Raw genomic sequence first — 16,487 nt, 5'->3', positions numbered from 1 at the left:
CTATGAAAGGAAAAATTGAAGCTGAATTAAACAGACTAAAACATGAAGGCATATTAGAACCAATACAGTGCAGTGAATGGTCAGAGCCCATCGTACCCGTATGAAAAACAAACGGTGAGATTCGCATTTGTGGCAATTACAAAATCACCATCAATCCATCACTCAAAATACCCGAACACCCAATGCCCAAGACAGAAGAATTGTTCCAAGCACTAAACTGAGGGCAAAAATTCAATAAACTAGATTTGTCACAGGCCTACCAACAGATAGAATTGGACAAAAAAAAAATCAAGGAATATGTGACCATCAATACCCATTTGGGACTATTCACCTGTCACACGGGCCATGGAATTTCAGCAGCAGGTGCAATTTTTTTTCAAGCAACAATGGACAAATTACAGAAACACGATCCTTTATCAAGAACCCTTGGGGGACAGTGTGTTCCAAATTTCGGATTTTTCAGGATTTCGGGAAGCCCACCCAAATTGTGCTGGCGTATCCACCCCACCCCCTTCCAGTCACCTGGCCGCCTCCCCCAACTGCCGATTCCTTAGCCGCCCGGCCGCCTCCCCCGACCGCGGTCCCTCAGTTGCCCAGCCGTCGACCTCAAATGCACCCCTGACTGCCGGTCCCTCGTCCACCCAGCCGTCTCTCCAGACTGCGGTCACTCAGTCGCCCGGCAGTCTCCCCCAACTGCCAGTCCCTCGGCTGCCTGCCACAACTGCAGTCCCTTGGCCACCCGGCTGCCTCCCCTGACCGCCGGTCCCTCGGCCACCCGCCATGACCGCGGTCCCTCTGCCGCCCGGACATCACCTCAATCGCTGGTCCCTCGGCCGCCCGGACATCAACCTGACCGCTGGTCCCTCGGCCACCTCCCCTGACCGTGGTACCTCGGACATCTCCCCCGACCGCGGTCCCTCAGCTACCTAGACATCACCCCCGACGGCCGGTCCCTCGGCCGCCCGGACATCACCCCCGGCAGCCTCCCCCGACCGCCAGCCCCTTGGCCACCCGGCAGGCTTCCCCGACCACTGGTCCCTCGGCCACCCAGCAGTCTCCCCCGACCGCTGGTCCCTGGGTCGCCTGGCAGTCTCCCCCGGCTGCCTCCCCCAACATCCTGGCAGTCTTGCCCAGCCACCTCCCCCGACCGCCGGTTCCTCAGCTGCCTCCCCTGACTGCCGGACTCCACTTGCCAGATTTTTGAGCTTTCCGGATTTTTGATGTCCGGATAAAGGGTCATGTTCCTGTACTACATGGACTCTCAGTTGGGTGTTACCTAGATGATATCATCATCACAGGCTAAAATGACAGTGATCACTTACAAAACCTTGAAAAGGCTTTAACCAGACTACAACAGGCTAATATATGATTATGAAAGGACAAATGTGTCTTCATGTGCCCCTCAGTAACATACCTGGCTTACAATCAACAACGAGGAGGTGCGAATGAATCTGGCAGGAACAGAAGCCGTTCGCAAGGCCCCATACCCAACCAACAAATCGGAATTGTTAATCACTACCGAAAAATTATCCCTAATATGTCTACACTCTGCAGTTCACTGAACCAATTACTCAAGAAAGATCCAACATGGTATTGGAACACAGAAACTAAAAACACAGTCGATCAACTAAAGGTGGTCAACAAATAAGGTGCTGATCCACTATGACCCTAGGAAAGAAGTTACACTAGCCGTGGATGCTTCACCAGTGGGACTAGAAGTGGTACTATCCCAAATCACAGAAAAAGGTGAGCAACCAGTAGCATATGCTTCGCGAACATTAACCAAAAGTGAATGCAATTACGCCCAACTAGAAAAAGGATTGGCAATAATTTTTGGTGTAAAAAAAATTCCACCAATATCTTCAGGGAAAAAAATCCACCCTGATCACTGACAACAAGCCTCATAGTTTAATCCTGAGGCCAACAAAGGTATACCAATATGAACTGTGGCCAGAATTCAAAGATGGGCCATGCTACTAGCAGCTTAAACTATGATATAAAACATCAACCAGGAACACTCAACAGTCATCCAGATGCCTTATCATGCATGCCACTACCCGAGACAGAACAATGAGAAGAAATTGTTAAATGGACAGCAGAGGCAGCAGCCATCAACCAAGAACAACTTCAACAACTGCCCGTTACAGCCCAGATGATCACAAAGGAAACCCAAAAAGAGACCACATTAAGCAAGATCCTATACTTCACCCTCAATGGGTAGCCTGAATCTCAAGTCATTCCAGAAGATCTAAAACCTTACCACACACACCACCATGAACAGTCAATGGAAGAAAGATGTCTACCATACAATTATTCCAGCCAAATGGCAAACTTCCATGTTATCAGAACTGCATCACAACCATCCAGGAATGGTACGAATGAAGGCACTGACCCAGATGCATGTCTGGTGGCCCTCCATGGACAGAGACATTGAAACAACAGTAAGAGAATGCAAAGTATGTCAGTCAATGCTACCAAAAATGCTGCAAGTCAAAGCTAACCCATGGAAATGGCCATCCAATCGCTGGCATCAGATTCATATAGACTTCACTGGATCATTCATGAGTGAGTCTTTTCTAATAGCTGTGGATCCACACTCCAAATGGCCAGTAGTTTCACAGCAGAAAAACACCAAAGCAGATCCCACGATTGACTGTCTACAAGCTATCTTTTCCACTTAGATTGCCTCATGAATTAGTTATGGATAATGAGCCTCAATTTACATTAAAAAATTTATGCGTGACAACAATATCAGACATATTTTGTCCGCACCCTATCACCCAAGTTCTAACGGGGAGGCAGAACGTTTTGGACATTCAAAAAAGCAATAAAGCCATGAAACTTCTAAATGTCTCTTGGACACACAAAATTGCTGATTTCCTATTGGGATACAGAAACATACCGCATTCTACCACAAAAACGCACCCGAGTAGAAATAACATTTGGCCGCAACTTGCGGATGAGGCTGTCCACAGTTCATCCAGATCTGGGTCTCAGATTGTGAAAAAACAGCATCACCACGGACCTCACCTAGAACATTGGAAATGGGCGAGACAGTTCTGGTACAAGATTATAGACAGTAACCTTACAAAAATTGAGTCCCTGCTCATACTCTATTCTAGTGGGGGGAGAGATTGTGGAAGTGACACATTGACCAATTATGAGCATTGACTAACACTAAAGTCCATGAACTGCCTCAGGAACTGGAGGAGGTGGAACCAGAACTGTCAGGGCCTGCCCTGACCATCCCACACCTCAGGCCAAGTGGGGGCAGAGACAGTCACGCAGCCGAGGAGTCCAGTAACTGAGACATGCAGCCAGGAGGGCAGTGAAGATGTGCAGTCACCGTCGAAGGTCAGCGGAGGTGGGCAGTTGCTGCTGACTCGACCCCCAACCTGACTATCTACAGGTCCCAAGCAAGGATCGGCACAGCAAACCATGCTGAGGTGGTCCAAAAGAGATAGAAGACCACCTGAACGCTTTAAGGACGATGTGCCCTGATTATTATTAAATACTTTCCCTTTTATAATTATAATTACTTGAGGTATATTCTAATTCTCACTTGTAGTCCTGGGCCTGACATAATCTTATTAATTCGAAGGGGCCCAGTCAGCATTTACTGCACGGGGGAAAGGGGGAAGAGTGTTGGGAATAAGCCCATCCTCTGCTGGACATCATGATGCCCATGTAATGATGTCACCCTTCCATATATATAACCCTGTGTCAGTGCCCATGTTAGTCTAATGGAAGTAAACGATGAGAAAGCATCACATCTCCGAGTCTTAATTGTGTGAGTGTAAACACAACTCCTCCCCCATTGTTTGAATTCTGAGACTTCCTATATCCTGCTTCTGCTCTTTTTAATTTTCCCTTGAAGAAGGGGTCAGGCTTGAAACGACAGCAATATATTTTTGTCAAAAAGATCCTTGATGCTGAATAAACCATCTGAGTTCCTCCAGCATTTTGGTGATTGATTACCCAATGACCGTTGTGACCATCACTTTTTTTTCTTGTTGCTCAGCAGACGGAGTCCGGGAAGGCAGGCGGGCGAATTGTGGCCATTCAGCTCTGCAGATCTTGCTGGGATCCAAACCCTGGTAGGTAACGGCTACAGTTTTGGAACTGACACAAGGTACAAATAAGGAGTATATAATAAAAGCAGAAAACACTGGGACATTCAGGCAGCGGTTCCCATCCTTTCTCCCTCTACTCACGTACCACTTTCAGTCACCCCTTACACAGGATGCCATTGGTGCTCTGTGGTTAATAAGGGATAACGTCAAGTTGGTTGTGAGTGGGTAAAAATATTTGAGAACCTTTGGTCTATGGGCTCGGACTCCATATGATGACAATCCTTCCCCCCACCCCCCATTAAAGCCCCTCAAGCCGTTGACTTCCTCCAACAGTTTGGATTTTGCTTCAAATTCTGGAATTTTTTCTCTTGAACCCGGACCCTAATGTCTCCAGCATTTAAGGTCCGGTCCTTTTTGATTAATGGCAGAACTAAAATGTAAACTCTTTCCTGCTTTTGTTCTGATTCAACTTGCATCATCTGCAGGATTTTACTTTCCAAAAATAAGTTGAATTTAAGCCTGAAAGAACATGTCAGATTCTTTCGTTCAAGTATCTGAATTAACTGCAAACAAGCTTTTCTTCCACCTTTCTCTCTATTTAGATCGCTCATTGCAACTTCCTCTGTTCCAGAGCAACCCAGCATTTCCACAGTCAAACCAAGTAATGGAAGGCCCTCATCCCGTGAATCATTCTGGGATAATTTCCCAATTCATCTTCAAATATCCACAGACTTGCTTACAGATTCCTGTGAAAGACATCACCCCTATCGGCGACAGTTAGCTCAGCAGCTCGCGCAATGGTATTAAATAGTGTCAATGACATGGGTACCGATCCAGTGCTGTCTGTAAGGAGTTTGTACGTTCTCCCCGTGTATTTCCTCTGGGTGCTGCAGTTTCCTCCTGCCTTTCAAAAATATACAGGGTTTGGAGGTTTAATTTTTTTTTAGACATACAGCACGGTAACAGGCCCTTTTGGCCCACCTGATTACACCGAATTGACTTACTACCCCTGATGTGTTTTGGAGAGTGGGAGGAAACTGGAGCCTGTGGGGAAACCCACACAGACATGGGAAAAACATACAAACTCCTTACAGACAGCGAGGATTCGAACCCCGGTCCAGACTACTGGTGTTGTAACAGTGTTGCATTCACCATGTCATCTCAATCTCTTCACCAAAGCATCTACATCCCTCCTGTTAGGAGGCAACCAGAACTGAATGCAACGCTCTCTTCTCAATGTCATCCCTCCAGACTCTTCAATATTGGCCAATATTAACCAACTCCATGACCAGTTCTTTCCCATTGCTGCTTCCGTCAGTGGATAAGAGGGGAGAACTGGCGATCGAGATACATACACAAGAACTAACATACACATCTCTCTTTGAAGGGAGTTCTGTGAGACCCCTCTTACTGTTCCCCCTCTGGAATCCTCTGCTCTAATGAGCATCTGCAGACTTTCTTGTTTAACTCCATTCATCTGCTCTAGAAGTATCTTCGAGGAATCCCCACCCTGAAGTGGGTTTCCCCTGCAGACAATACAAGGATTGGAGGAGGGGCAGGAAGTGTTGAGGAAGGCTACAGAAGGGTTCAGACAGGTTGGAAGATTGGGCAAGGAAAAGGCAGATGTAGTGTAGTGTAGAGAAGTGTGTGATGCACTTTAGTGGAAGGAATACATTGAATTAGACATCAGCACTGCAACAGGCCAATTTGGCCCTAGAGTCTGTGTCACCCAAATTACACTGTATTAACCTACACCTTAGTACATTTATTTTTGAAGGGTAGAAGGAAACCAGAGACCCCGGAGAAAACCCATGCAGACACAGGGAGAACATGCATACTCCTTAGACAGTGCAGGATGCAAACCCAGGTCTGGTCCCAATCGCTGGCGCTGTAAAGGCTTTGCGCTAACTGCTACGCCAACCGTGAATTGCTAAGGCGTGGACGTTTAGAAATCAGATGTGTAGAGGGACTTGGGAGTCCTTGTGCAAAACTCCTGAAAGGTGAACCCTGAAATCCTGAAAGGAACCATTGATCATTACAGGCCCCTTCAGCCCTTTAGTTTGTGCCGAACCTTTTTTTACCTAGTCCCACTGACCTGCACCCAGTCTATAGCCCTCTATCCCTCTCCCATCATGTACCTTTCCAAATTCCTCTCAAATGTTAAAATTGAGCCCTCATTCACTTCAGCTGGAATCTTGTTCCATGCCCCCACCACTGTGTGTGAAGAAGTTTCCCCCTAAACCTTTCCCCTTTCACTCTTCACCATGACCTCTGGTTTGTACCTCAATGAAAAAAAAGTCTATCTACATTTATTCTGTCTATCCCCCTCATTTTAAACACCTTGATCAAGTCTCCCCTCATTCTTCCACGCTCCAGGGAATAAAGTCCTAATCTGTTTAACCTTTCCCTGTAACTCAATTTCTGAAATCCAAGCAACATCCTGCACTCTCTCTACATTTCCTACAGTTGAGTGACCAAAATTGCACACAATACTCCAAATTTGGCCTCACCAATGTCTTGTACAACTTTGCCATAACATCCCAACTCCTGTACTCAATACTTTTGAGGCCAATATGCCAAAAGCTCTTTACAACCCTATTCACCTGTGACACCACTTTCAGGAAATTATGTATCTGTATTCCCAGAACCCTCTGTTCTACCACACTCCTCAGTGCCTTTCTTGGTTTGTCCTTCCAAAATGCAACATCTCACACTTGTCTGCATTAAATTCCACCTACCATTTTTCAGCCCATTTTTCCAGCTGGTCCAGATCCCTCTGCAAATTTTGAAAACCTTCCTGTCCACAACTCCTCCAATCTTAGTGTCATCAGTAAACTTGCTGATTCAATTTACATTATCATTTAGATCATTGATATGGACAAAATAACAATGGTCCCAGTACCAGGCCTCCAGTCTGAGAAGCAACCATCTACTACTACTCTCTGGCCTCTCCCGTCCAGCCATTGTCAAATCCAGTTCACTGCCTCACCATGAATACTGAGTGTCTGAACCTTTCTGATGAACCTCTCACCTGAGACCTTGTCAAAGGCCTTACTAAAGTCCATGTAGACAACATCCACAGACTTGAAACATCAACTTTCAACTTTCTTGGTAACCTTGAAATTATAAGATTGGTTAAACATGACCTACCACACAGAAAGCCATGTTGACTATCCCTAATCAGTCCCTGGTTATCCAAATAATTGTCCATCCAATCTCTTAGAACACCTTCCAGTAATTTACCTACTACTGAAGTCAGGCTCACCAGCCTAATTATTGCCTGGGTTATTGCACTCTTGTATGGATTTCAACCCGGCAATGTTTTTAAAAAAAAATCTGAACCACCTTTCTCCATTCACTGCACTATTTTTTTTGGTGATGTTTAGATTGTCAAGAGTACATACATGACATCACATACAACCCTAAGATTCCTTTTTCCTGCAGCCCCACGGCTTGGTGTGGCAGCGTTCCTGTAGATGTACTCAATAGTGGGGAGGGTTTTTCCTGTGATGTCCTGGGCTGTGTTCACTACCCTTTCGAGGACTTTACACTCAGGGATATTGATGCTTCCACACCAGACCGTGATGCAGCCAGTCAGTACACTTTCCAACACACCTCTGTAGAAATTTGCCAGGGTTTCTGGTGTTGTACCAAACCTCCGCAAACTCCTGAGGAAGTAGAGGTGCTGATGTGCTTTCTTTACGATGTTACTGATGTGTTGGGTCCAGGAAAGATGCTCTGAGATAGTTATCACTGCACCTCCTGTTGTATAAGAGTGCAAAACTAAGGTTTTAGCCATAACTCATCTGTCTCCCCTCACTGGCTTGTCTGTACTGTGCCTTCTCCACTGCCAGAGTGAGGCCCAACCTAGAGTAACAACGCCTCATTTTCTGCCTGGGCAGTCAACAGCTCAAAGGTACGAACCAAGAAAGAGACCCTTATTATTCTGCTTCATCCCACTGATCTGCACCTGGACCACCCCTCTCCCATCCACGTATCCACCCAAATTTATCTTAAAATGTCAAAATTCAGCCTGCATTGACCACTTGGGCTGGCAGCTTGTTCCACACTAACACCACTCTGTGTAAGGACATTCCCCCTCAGGTTCCCTTTAAACATTTTGCCCTCAACCCACATCTTCAAGTTCTTGTCTCTCCCTCCCAAAGGCACTGGCCAATCCTCTACCTCTGTCCACGTTTCACCTCTTCCTCATTCATCAATTCCACATGGAACCCCTGGTCCCACCTCTCCCACCCTGTCCTCTTTACTCCGGCCACTCTACCACATTTAATTAGTTCCGATGAAAGGTTTGGGCTCAAAATGTGAACTTTTCTTCTCCCACTGTTCCTCCAGGAGATCATGTTTAGCTTCAGATTCCAGTATCTGCAGTCTCCTGTCACCAACTGTATCTCATGCAACAACTATTCAATTCAATGCCCTGTTATGGGTAGGTGAGGCAGCCGTATTCTATCGATTATCCGCCCGTCTGTCCTGCATTCCTCAATCAGCTTCTCCATCCATCTCTTCTACTTTGCGGGAAACAACTGTTCAACACTCTGGGTCTCCTTCACAACTGAAATGCTCCCTGCCCGGGAACAAATTCTGGGTTCTTTGCTGGCTGGCTGAAAGTTTGTACGTTCTCCCTGTGTCTGCAGGGGTTTTCCCCGGGGGCTCCAGTTTCCTCCCACCCATCAAAATGTACCGGGAGAGGTGCAGGTTAATTGGGTATAAAATGGGTGGCACAAATCTGAGGGCAGGAAGAGCCCGTTACCGTAGTTCACGTCTAAATCTGGTGAGCATCGTAGACCGGAGCAGCTGGAAAATCTGGGGCCATGTCTGTGATGAGAGCCTGATGGGTGAAAATAGGTTTGCTGATACCATTGAATCTCTTTTCTAGTGAGGAATGGCCCTCTATAACTACCTTGCTCTTAAATTCCATGTCCACCTACTTGCAAATGACCTCCCCGCAGATCCCACCCTCGATACTTGGTTACCTGGAATTGGTCTCCAGCAGCTCTGCGGCTTGGTGTGGGGTCTTCGACCACAGTAGCCCCACGGCTTGGTTTAGGGTCTCCGCCCACTGCAGCCCCACGGCTTGGTTTAGGGACTCCGCCCACTGCAGCCCTGCGGCTTGGTGTGGGGTCTCAGCCCACTCCAGCCTCAAGGCTTGGTTTAGGGTCTCAGCCCACTGTAGCCCCGCGGCTTGGTGGGGGGGGGGGTCTCTACCCACTGTCGCATTGCGGCTTTGTGTGGTCTCTGGACACTGAGACCCTCACTAGTCCATCACTGTGGAGTGTTAGAAATGGTAAAACTACCATATATTTTGGCAGGTGACATGCAGACCCCAAAAAAGTGTTGTCCTACAGGCCAAATACAAAATCAGTGACCTGAAAATTCAACTCAAAATACCACTTGAATGGTTCAATAACTTTGTCATCTGAGGCAATGATCTTGGCAAGCACACCCAGAGTCTCACTGTTGACATGGCCATCATACAGGTCCCATTTCACTTTGTCCCATGCTTTGATCATGTCACTCAGCAAATAAGTGATACAGTGCCCATTGCCCCACCTTTGGTAAAGGATTTTTGTTACTATCCTGCCTCCATTCGAGCACCCATTCTGCTATGTGATTGGTCACTTCAATTACTTTTAACTTCAAACTTGTTTCCCACTTTCTTCATTTTGCTGGTGGCTCCATGATAACAATTTGATAAATAAATTTAAACTTGTTATGAAAAAAGTTGCCAACTGACAGAACTGTGAATCAATTTGTGACGGTGCTTTACCAACCTATTGGCATCACCCACCAGCTCAGTCAACACACGTATGGTAGTGGCTAACGTGGAAAAGGTGAAGTTACATAAAGGGGTAAAGATGATATGGAGGGCCCAAAGGTGATATGACAGAGGTGAGAGGTGGAGAGACAGGTCAAAGAAGAAACCACTGGGAACAGAAGGAGGGAGGTGCAGAAAGGCAGCAAAGGGAATGGCTCAAGTGTTAAACAGAAATGTCTGCAAACACTGGGGTTGAGTGCGATACACAAACGTGTGGGAAAAAGTCGACAGGTCACGCAGCATCCATAGGAAGTAATGGGTGACCAATATTGGTTATCCTTTGCACGGAAATGGTTAGCGTAGCGACACAACACGGTTACCGCGCCAGCGATCGGGACCGGAGTACATTCTCCCCGTGTCTGGGTGGAGTTTCCCCAGGGGCTCCAATTTCCTCCCACCGTTTAAAATGTACAGGTGGTTGTAAGTTAATTGGCATATTTGGGTGGTACAGGCAAAGGGCCTGTTCCACTGAGTTTCTCCAATGTCTTTATTCATTGCCTGTGGCCCAGGTGCAGTGGAAGTTAACGGCGAGCTGGATGAAATCAACCAGTTGGAGTGGATGTGCAGGAAGCAGTCCCAGTGCAACCGGGTTGGGTGAGTGGTGAGGTACCACAGTGAGATCGTTTAACATGGCCGACAACAGGACAGGACCGGTCAGGGGTCGTGGGCACACCTTTCCATTTGAAGAGAGATCAGAAACTATTTATTGCCATGTACTAAAGTGGAAATGGAATATTACACAAAATGTCTTTAGCCTGCCATTCACCGAAACCCTCCTACAGTCTCTGGAGTCACACAAGAGTCCAAACCATCGTCAACCAGAGCCCAGATCCAAACCTCCGACACGAGGAGGAAACTTTCAGCACCCAGAGCCCTTCAGGGGCCCTCCTTGTCCTCAATACCCTCTTGAATCCCAGTTCTAACACCTGGTTCTCCAGCAGCCCGCAACCTGGTCTGAGTCCTTTGACCACATCACCCACAGCTCACCGCTTGTGTGTCCTTCAGTCCCAGAGCCCCTCACTGGACCATCACTGTGCTCACCGTCCTTAGGGTCACTTCTTCTGCTTCTCCTTCTCAAGGAGGTGGGGGTGGGGGGGGGGAAATGGTGTTCTCCCATGTTACTGGCATCCCACGCCAGTCCACTGCTCCCCCAGAGTTTGCAGCCCTTTGTGGCAGCTGCCAAACACAGACGCCACCATCTTGGGCCCAGACCCCGTGGTGTTGGTATTTTAAATAAAACCCCATCCATCGACTCAACAGGCTGTTTAAAGCCTGTCCAGAGCTGTCGACAGGACTGAGAGGCAGGCCCCTGTCAAGGAGCGCTGTGTCTCCACTCCCACACGTCCTCACCAGCAGAAGGGCTGCCATTAGTTACATGGGGGAATGACAAACTTGAATAGATGGAGAGAAAGCAAGTGGAACTGAGGACGATTATGGTCACAAATCAATATGTTGCACTATGGGAGAACAAACCAAGGTAGGACGTACACGGTGAATAGTCAGGCGCTGAGGAGCGCGGAGGAACAGAGGGATCTGGGAATACAGGTCCATCATTCCCTGAACGTGGCATCACAGGTGGACAGGGTTGTAAAGAGAGCTTCTGGCATACTGGCCTTCATAAATCAAAGTATTGAGGAGTTGGGATGTTATGGTAACAAGACATCAGTGAGGCCAAATTTGGGAGTATTGTGTGAAGATTTGGTTATCCAACCACAGGAAAGATATCCATAAGATGGAAAGAGTTCAGAGAAGATTTTCTAGGATGTTGCCAGGACATCAGGAACAGAGTTTCAGGGAAAGGTTAAACAGGTTAAGACTTCATTCCCTGGAGTGTCACATAATGAGGGGAGATTTGACACAAAATCATGAAGGGTTTGGATAGAATATATGCAAGCAGGCCTTTTCCACTGAGGTTGGGTGAGGCACAAACTAGAGGACTTGAATAAGGGTGAGAGATGAGGGAGAACTTCTTCACACAGAGAGTGGTGGGAGTGTGCAATGAGTTGCCAGCTGAAGTGGTGAACGCGGGCTCGATTTTGAATTTTGAGGAAAAACTCCACCAACTTGTGTGGCTTCCTTGAGGGATCCAGGAACCTGGATTATTGATCTTGCATTCAGTGACCTGTTACATCAGATAATCTAAAGGCTTGTTGCCACCTCAATGGGACAGATGCTTAAATATTCCACTGCAGGCAGATTTAAACATGGTCCAAAGTATGCACCTGCTGATGTCTGAGAAGGCTTGTTGACTGAGTGAATGCCTTCCCACACTCAGAGCAGCTGAACTGCCTCTCCCCAGTGTGAACTCGCTGGTGGGTCACCAAGCTGGACGACTGGGCAAACCCCTTCCCACACTCCAGGCAGATGAACGGCCTCTTTCCCGTGTGATTGCATTGGTGAGTCAGCAGGTGAGATGACTGGGCAAACCACTTCCCACCCTCCGGGCAGTAGAGCGGCCTCTCACGTTGGTGGAGCAGCTGGTGTTTCACTAAGTATGACGGCTGACTGAACCTTTTCCCACAGATGGAGCAGCTGACCGGCTTCTCCCCGGTGTGGACCCGCTGGTGCCTCCTCAAGGTGCACGACTGAGTGAATCGCTTCCCACATTCAAAGCAAGTGAACGGTCTCTCCCCGGTGTGGACCCGCTGGTGGCTCAACAGGCTGGACGACTGGGCAAACCCCTTCCCGCACTCAGAACAGATGTGCAGCCTCTCCCCGGTATGAAGTCGCTGGTGCAACAACAGGTTGGAAGACTGAGTGAATCGTTTTCCACACTCGGAGCAGACAAACGGCCTCTCCCCGGTGTGGACCCGCTGGTGAGCCAGCAGGCTGGTCATCCAAATGAACCCTCTCCCACATTCAGAGCAGGTGAATGGTCTCTCCCCTGTGTGGATTCGTTGGTGTATGAGGAGATTGGTTGAAACAGTGAACCCCTTCCCACATTCGGAGCAGATGAATGGCCTCGCTTCAGTGTGAACCCGCCGGTGTTTTATGAGGTTGACGGATGCCTTAAAGATTTTTCCACAGTCGGAACATGGAAATCTGTTCATTGCTGTGGAGACAAGGGGATTCAAACAGAATGAAGTCAAGGGGTTACAACGCCTTGCTGGTCTGAAGGGAGGTCAGGAAGGCCAGTCCCAGGCTCTGTGCTTCAATTTATAGTGAGAATCAGGGGTTCAGAGGACCCCAGGTTCCGGGAGGTTCAGGGGACCCTGAAGCATGAGATTGAATTGATACCGGCTGGCGGGGCATCAGCAGAACTGGGGCTTGATTTAATCCTGGCTCTGAAGATTGGTTCAGACAGGCCCCACACCCTGACCATGCCAGTCCACACCCATCCCAGGTCCCAACCCCCAGGCCCATCCCTGGGCCCCAGCCCTTCCCTGCCACCAGAGCTCTGGGCCCCAGCCCTTCCCTGCCACCAGAGCTCTGGGCCCCAGCCCTTCCCTGCCACCAGAGCTCTGGGCCCCAGCCCTTCCCTGCCACCAGAGCTCTGGGCCCCAGCCCTTCCCTGCCACCAGAGCTCTGGGCCCCAGCCCTTCCCTGCCACCAGAGCTCTGGGCCCCAGCCCTTCCCTGCCACCAGAGCTCTGGGCCCCAGCCCTTCCCTGCCACCAGAGCTCTGGGCCCCAGCCCTTCCCTGCCACCAGAGCTCTGGGCCCCAGCCCTTCCCTGCCACCAGAGCTCTGGGCCCCAGCCCTTCCCTGCCACCAGAGCTCTGGGCCCCAGCCCTTCCCTGCCACCAGAGCTCTGGGCCCCAGCCCTTCCCTGCCACCAGAGCTCTGGGCCCCAGCCCTTCCCTGCCACCAGAGCTCTGGGCCCCAGCCCTTCCCTGCCACCAGAGCTCTGGGCCCCAGCCCTTCCCTGCCACCAGAGCTCTGGGCCCCAGCCCTTCCCTGCCACCAGAGCTCTGGGCCCCAGCCCTTCCCTGCCACCAGAGCTCTGGGCCCCAGCCCTTCCCTGCCACCAGAGCTCTGGGCCCCAGCCCTTCCCTGCCACCAGAGCTCTGGGCCCCAGCCCTTCCCTGCCACCAGAGCTCTGGGCCCCAGCCCTTCCCTGCCACCAGAGCTCTGGGCCCCAGCCCTTCCCTGCCACCAGAGCTCTGGGCCCCAGCCCTTCCCTGCCACCAGAGCTCTGGGCCCCAGCCCTTCCCTGCCACCAGAGCTCTGGGCCCCAGCCCTTCCCTGCCACCAGAGCTCTGGGCCCCAGCCCTTCCCTGCCACCAGAGCTCTGGGCCCCAGCCCTTCCCTGCCACCAGAGCTCTGGGCCCCAGCCCTTCCCTGCCACCAGAGCTCTGGGCCCCAGCCCTTCCCTGCCACCAGAGCTCTGGGCCCCAGCCCTTCCCTGCCACCAGAGCTCTGGGCCCCAGCCCTTCCCTGCCACCAGAGCTCTGGGCCCCAGCCCTTCCCTGCCACCAGAGCTCTGGGCCCCAGCCCTTCCCTGCCACCAGAGCTCTGGGCCCCAGCCCTTCCCTGCCACCAGAGCTCTGGGCCCCAGCCCTTCCCTGCCACCAGAGCTCTGGGCCCCAGCCCTTCCCTGCCACCAGAGCTCTGGGCCCCAGCCCTTCCCTGCCACCAGAGCTCTGGGCCCCAGCCCTTCCCTGCCACCAGAGCTCTGGGCCCCTGCCACCAGAGCTCTGGGCCCCAGCCCTTCCCTGCCACCAGAGCTCTGGGCCCCAGCCCTTCCCTGCCACCAGAACTCTAACCCTCACTCCTCACCCACGGTTTACCTGCTTTATCCCGCCGGGCCGAAACCAGAGAGCATGATGGGAGGAACCGTTCTGCGCCTGCGTGCGGCGAGGAAGACGACCAGTTGCTGGTCCGCGGTGGATTGTGGGTTGGACAGCGGCCATCAATGCCGTCCCTCCTCGCCGGAGCTAAACTCTAGGAAAACCGGCCCCAGCGCAGGGTACAACGTTAATTTGCACCGAAATCCAGATTCTGGTCTCGGCGAACGCGCTCAGGTTCTCGGTGCCGTTTTAATGCGAGGTGGAGAGGCGTTCGTTTAGCGGAGCTGTTTAGCGGAACGTCCGGTCACCCCCATCCGAACAGCACCATGGATCCTGCTCACCCCATCCCCTGGAGCCTGAAAGGTCGCAGCCCCAGGCCGGGGTCTGTGGAACGGACACCCGGTGCCCGAGGTTTGCGGACACAAGGGCCCGATTGGCCTTGGCTGCAGAGATGGGCGCGGGTTGTCTGGTTACGACTTCTTGCGCCATGTTCTGAACATAGCATCGAAAGGACATTACAGCACTGGACAGGCGTCCACTACCGTCTAATCCTTGCCTCCCTCAGTCACCCCCACAACCCGGAATGTTCCAACATCCACGTTAGACTCCATTGTTTCAACCTCCACAAGCATCCCTGGCAAATAGGAACCCACAACTCCGTGCCGGTGACATGTCTCGGCAACTTTCCTCCACAACTTTAACCAGATGCCCTCTGGTATTTGCTTTTGGCCCAATGTAAAAACGTGCTGGCTGTCCACCCTAATCTCGCCTCTTAGAACCACAGAACATCACAGCACAGAAACAGATCATTCAGCCCTTCCAGTCTGTGCCGAAGCATTTTTTTTGCCTAGTCCCATTGATCTGCACCCAGTCCATAGCTTCCATTCATGATTCTTAAATGTTAAAATTGAGCCCGCATTCACTACTTCAACTGGGAGCTCCCACCACTATGTTGAAGAAGTTTCCCCCTCATGTTCCCCCTAAACCTTTCCCTTTTCACACTTAACCCATGTCCTCTGGTTTGTATCTCACCTACCCTCAGTGGAAAAGCCATGGAGGACAAATATCTGTCAGGATGGAGGCCGGTGATGAGTGGTGAGCTTAAAGGATCAGGATTGGGTCCCTTGTTGGTCATTTACGTTAATGATTTGGATGATGGAGTGGTAAATTGGGTGAGTCAATATGCAGACGATAAAAAAAAATAAGGGAAGTTGTGGATAGTGAGGATGGTTTTCAGGGACTGCAGAAGGATTTGGACTGTTTTGGAAGGTGGGCTGAAAGGTGACAGATGGAGTTTAATGTAGATAAATGTGAGGTGCTTCATTTTGGGAATAATAACCAAAACAGAACATATCTATTTCCAAAAGTACAATCAATTCTGAAGTACACACCAATGGCATCATGAAGAAAGCCTCTACTTCCTCAGGAGTTTGCGGAGGAGCTAGTGGAGTTGTTCAAGTGAACCGGTACGGACTTGAAGGACTGACATGGCCTGTTTCCGTGCTGTAAACGGTTATATGGTTATATGCAGTGAAGGGGAGGGCATCGTTCTTTGAAAGTAGATTCTCATGTAGATAGGGTGGTGAAGAAGGCTTTTGGTAGGCTGACCTTTATAAATCAAAGCATAGAATATAGGAGCTGGGAGGTGATGTTGAGCCTGTTCAAGGCATTGGTGAGGCCAGATTTGGAATATTGTGTTCAGTTCTCATTATAGGAAGGATGTGGAAGCTATGGAGAGGGGTGCAGAGGAAATTTACCTGGATTAAGAAACCAGTCTTATGAGGCAAGGTTAGCAGAGCTGGGACTTTTCTCTTTGGAGAGTAGAAGGATGAGAGGAGACTTGATAGAAG

General features: G+C 50.0%; 1 protein-coding gene and 1 long non-coding RNA gene across 2 annotated transcripts in view; one reads left to right on the top strand and one right to left on the bottom strand.

The window, feature by feature from the left end:
- Positions 1-12,942, top strand: part of LOC138747215 (uncharacterized) — a 52,663-nt gene extending 39,721 nt beyond the window's left edge. The window contains exons 2-3 of the long non-coding RNA XR_011347375.1: positions 4,022-4,097; positions 12,433-12,942. This is a non-coding gene — a long non-coding RNA (uncharacterized lncRNA). The remainder of the gene's footprint in view (positions 1-4,021; positions 4,098-12,432) is intronic.
- LOC138747202 (zinc finger protein 271-like) overlaps positions 11,983-16,487 on the bottom strand; it is a 26,066-nt gene continuing 21,561 nt past the window's right edge. The window contains exon 4 of the mRNA XM_069906226.1: positions 11,983-12,953. Coding sequence (XP_069762327.1) covers positions 12,108-12,953 — 846 coding nt within the window. The 3' untranslated portion in view covers positions 11,983-12,107. The remainder of the gene's footprint in view (positions 12,954-16,487) is intronic.

Source organism: Narcine bancroftii, chromosome 1, assembly GCF_036971445.1.
Source record: "Narcine bancroftii isolate sNarBan1 chromosome 1, sNarBan1.hap1, whole genome shotgun sequence".
Lineage (NCBI taxonomy): Eukaryota > Metazoa > Chordata > Chondrichthyes > Torpediniformes > Narcinidae > Narcine > Narcine bancroftii.
The sequence above is the reverse complement of the archived record's forward strand: the minus strand, read 5'-3'. Positions and strand labels throughout refer to the sequence as shown.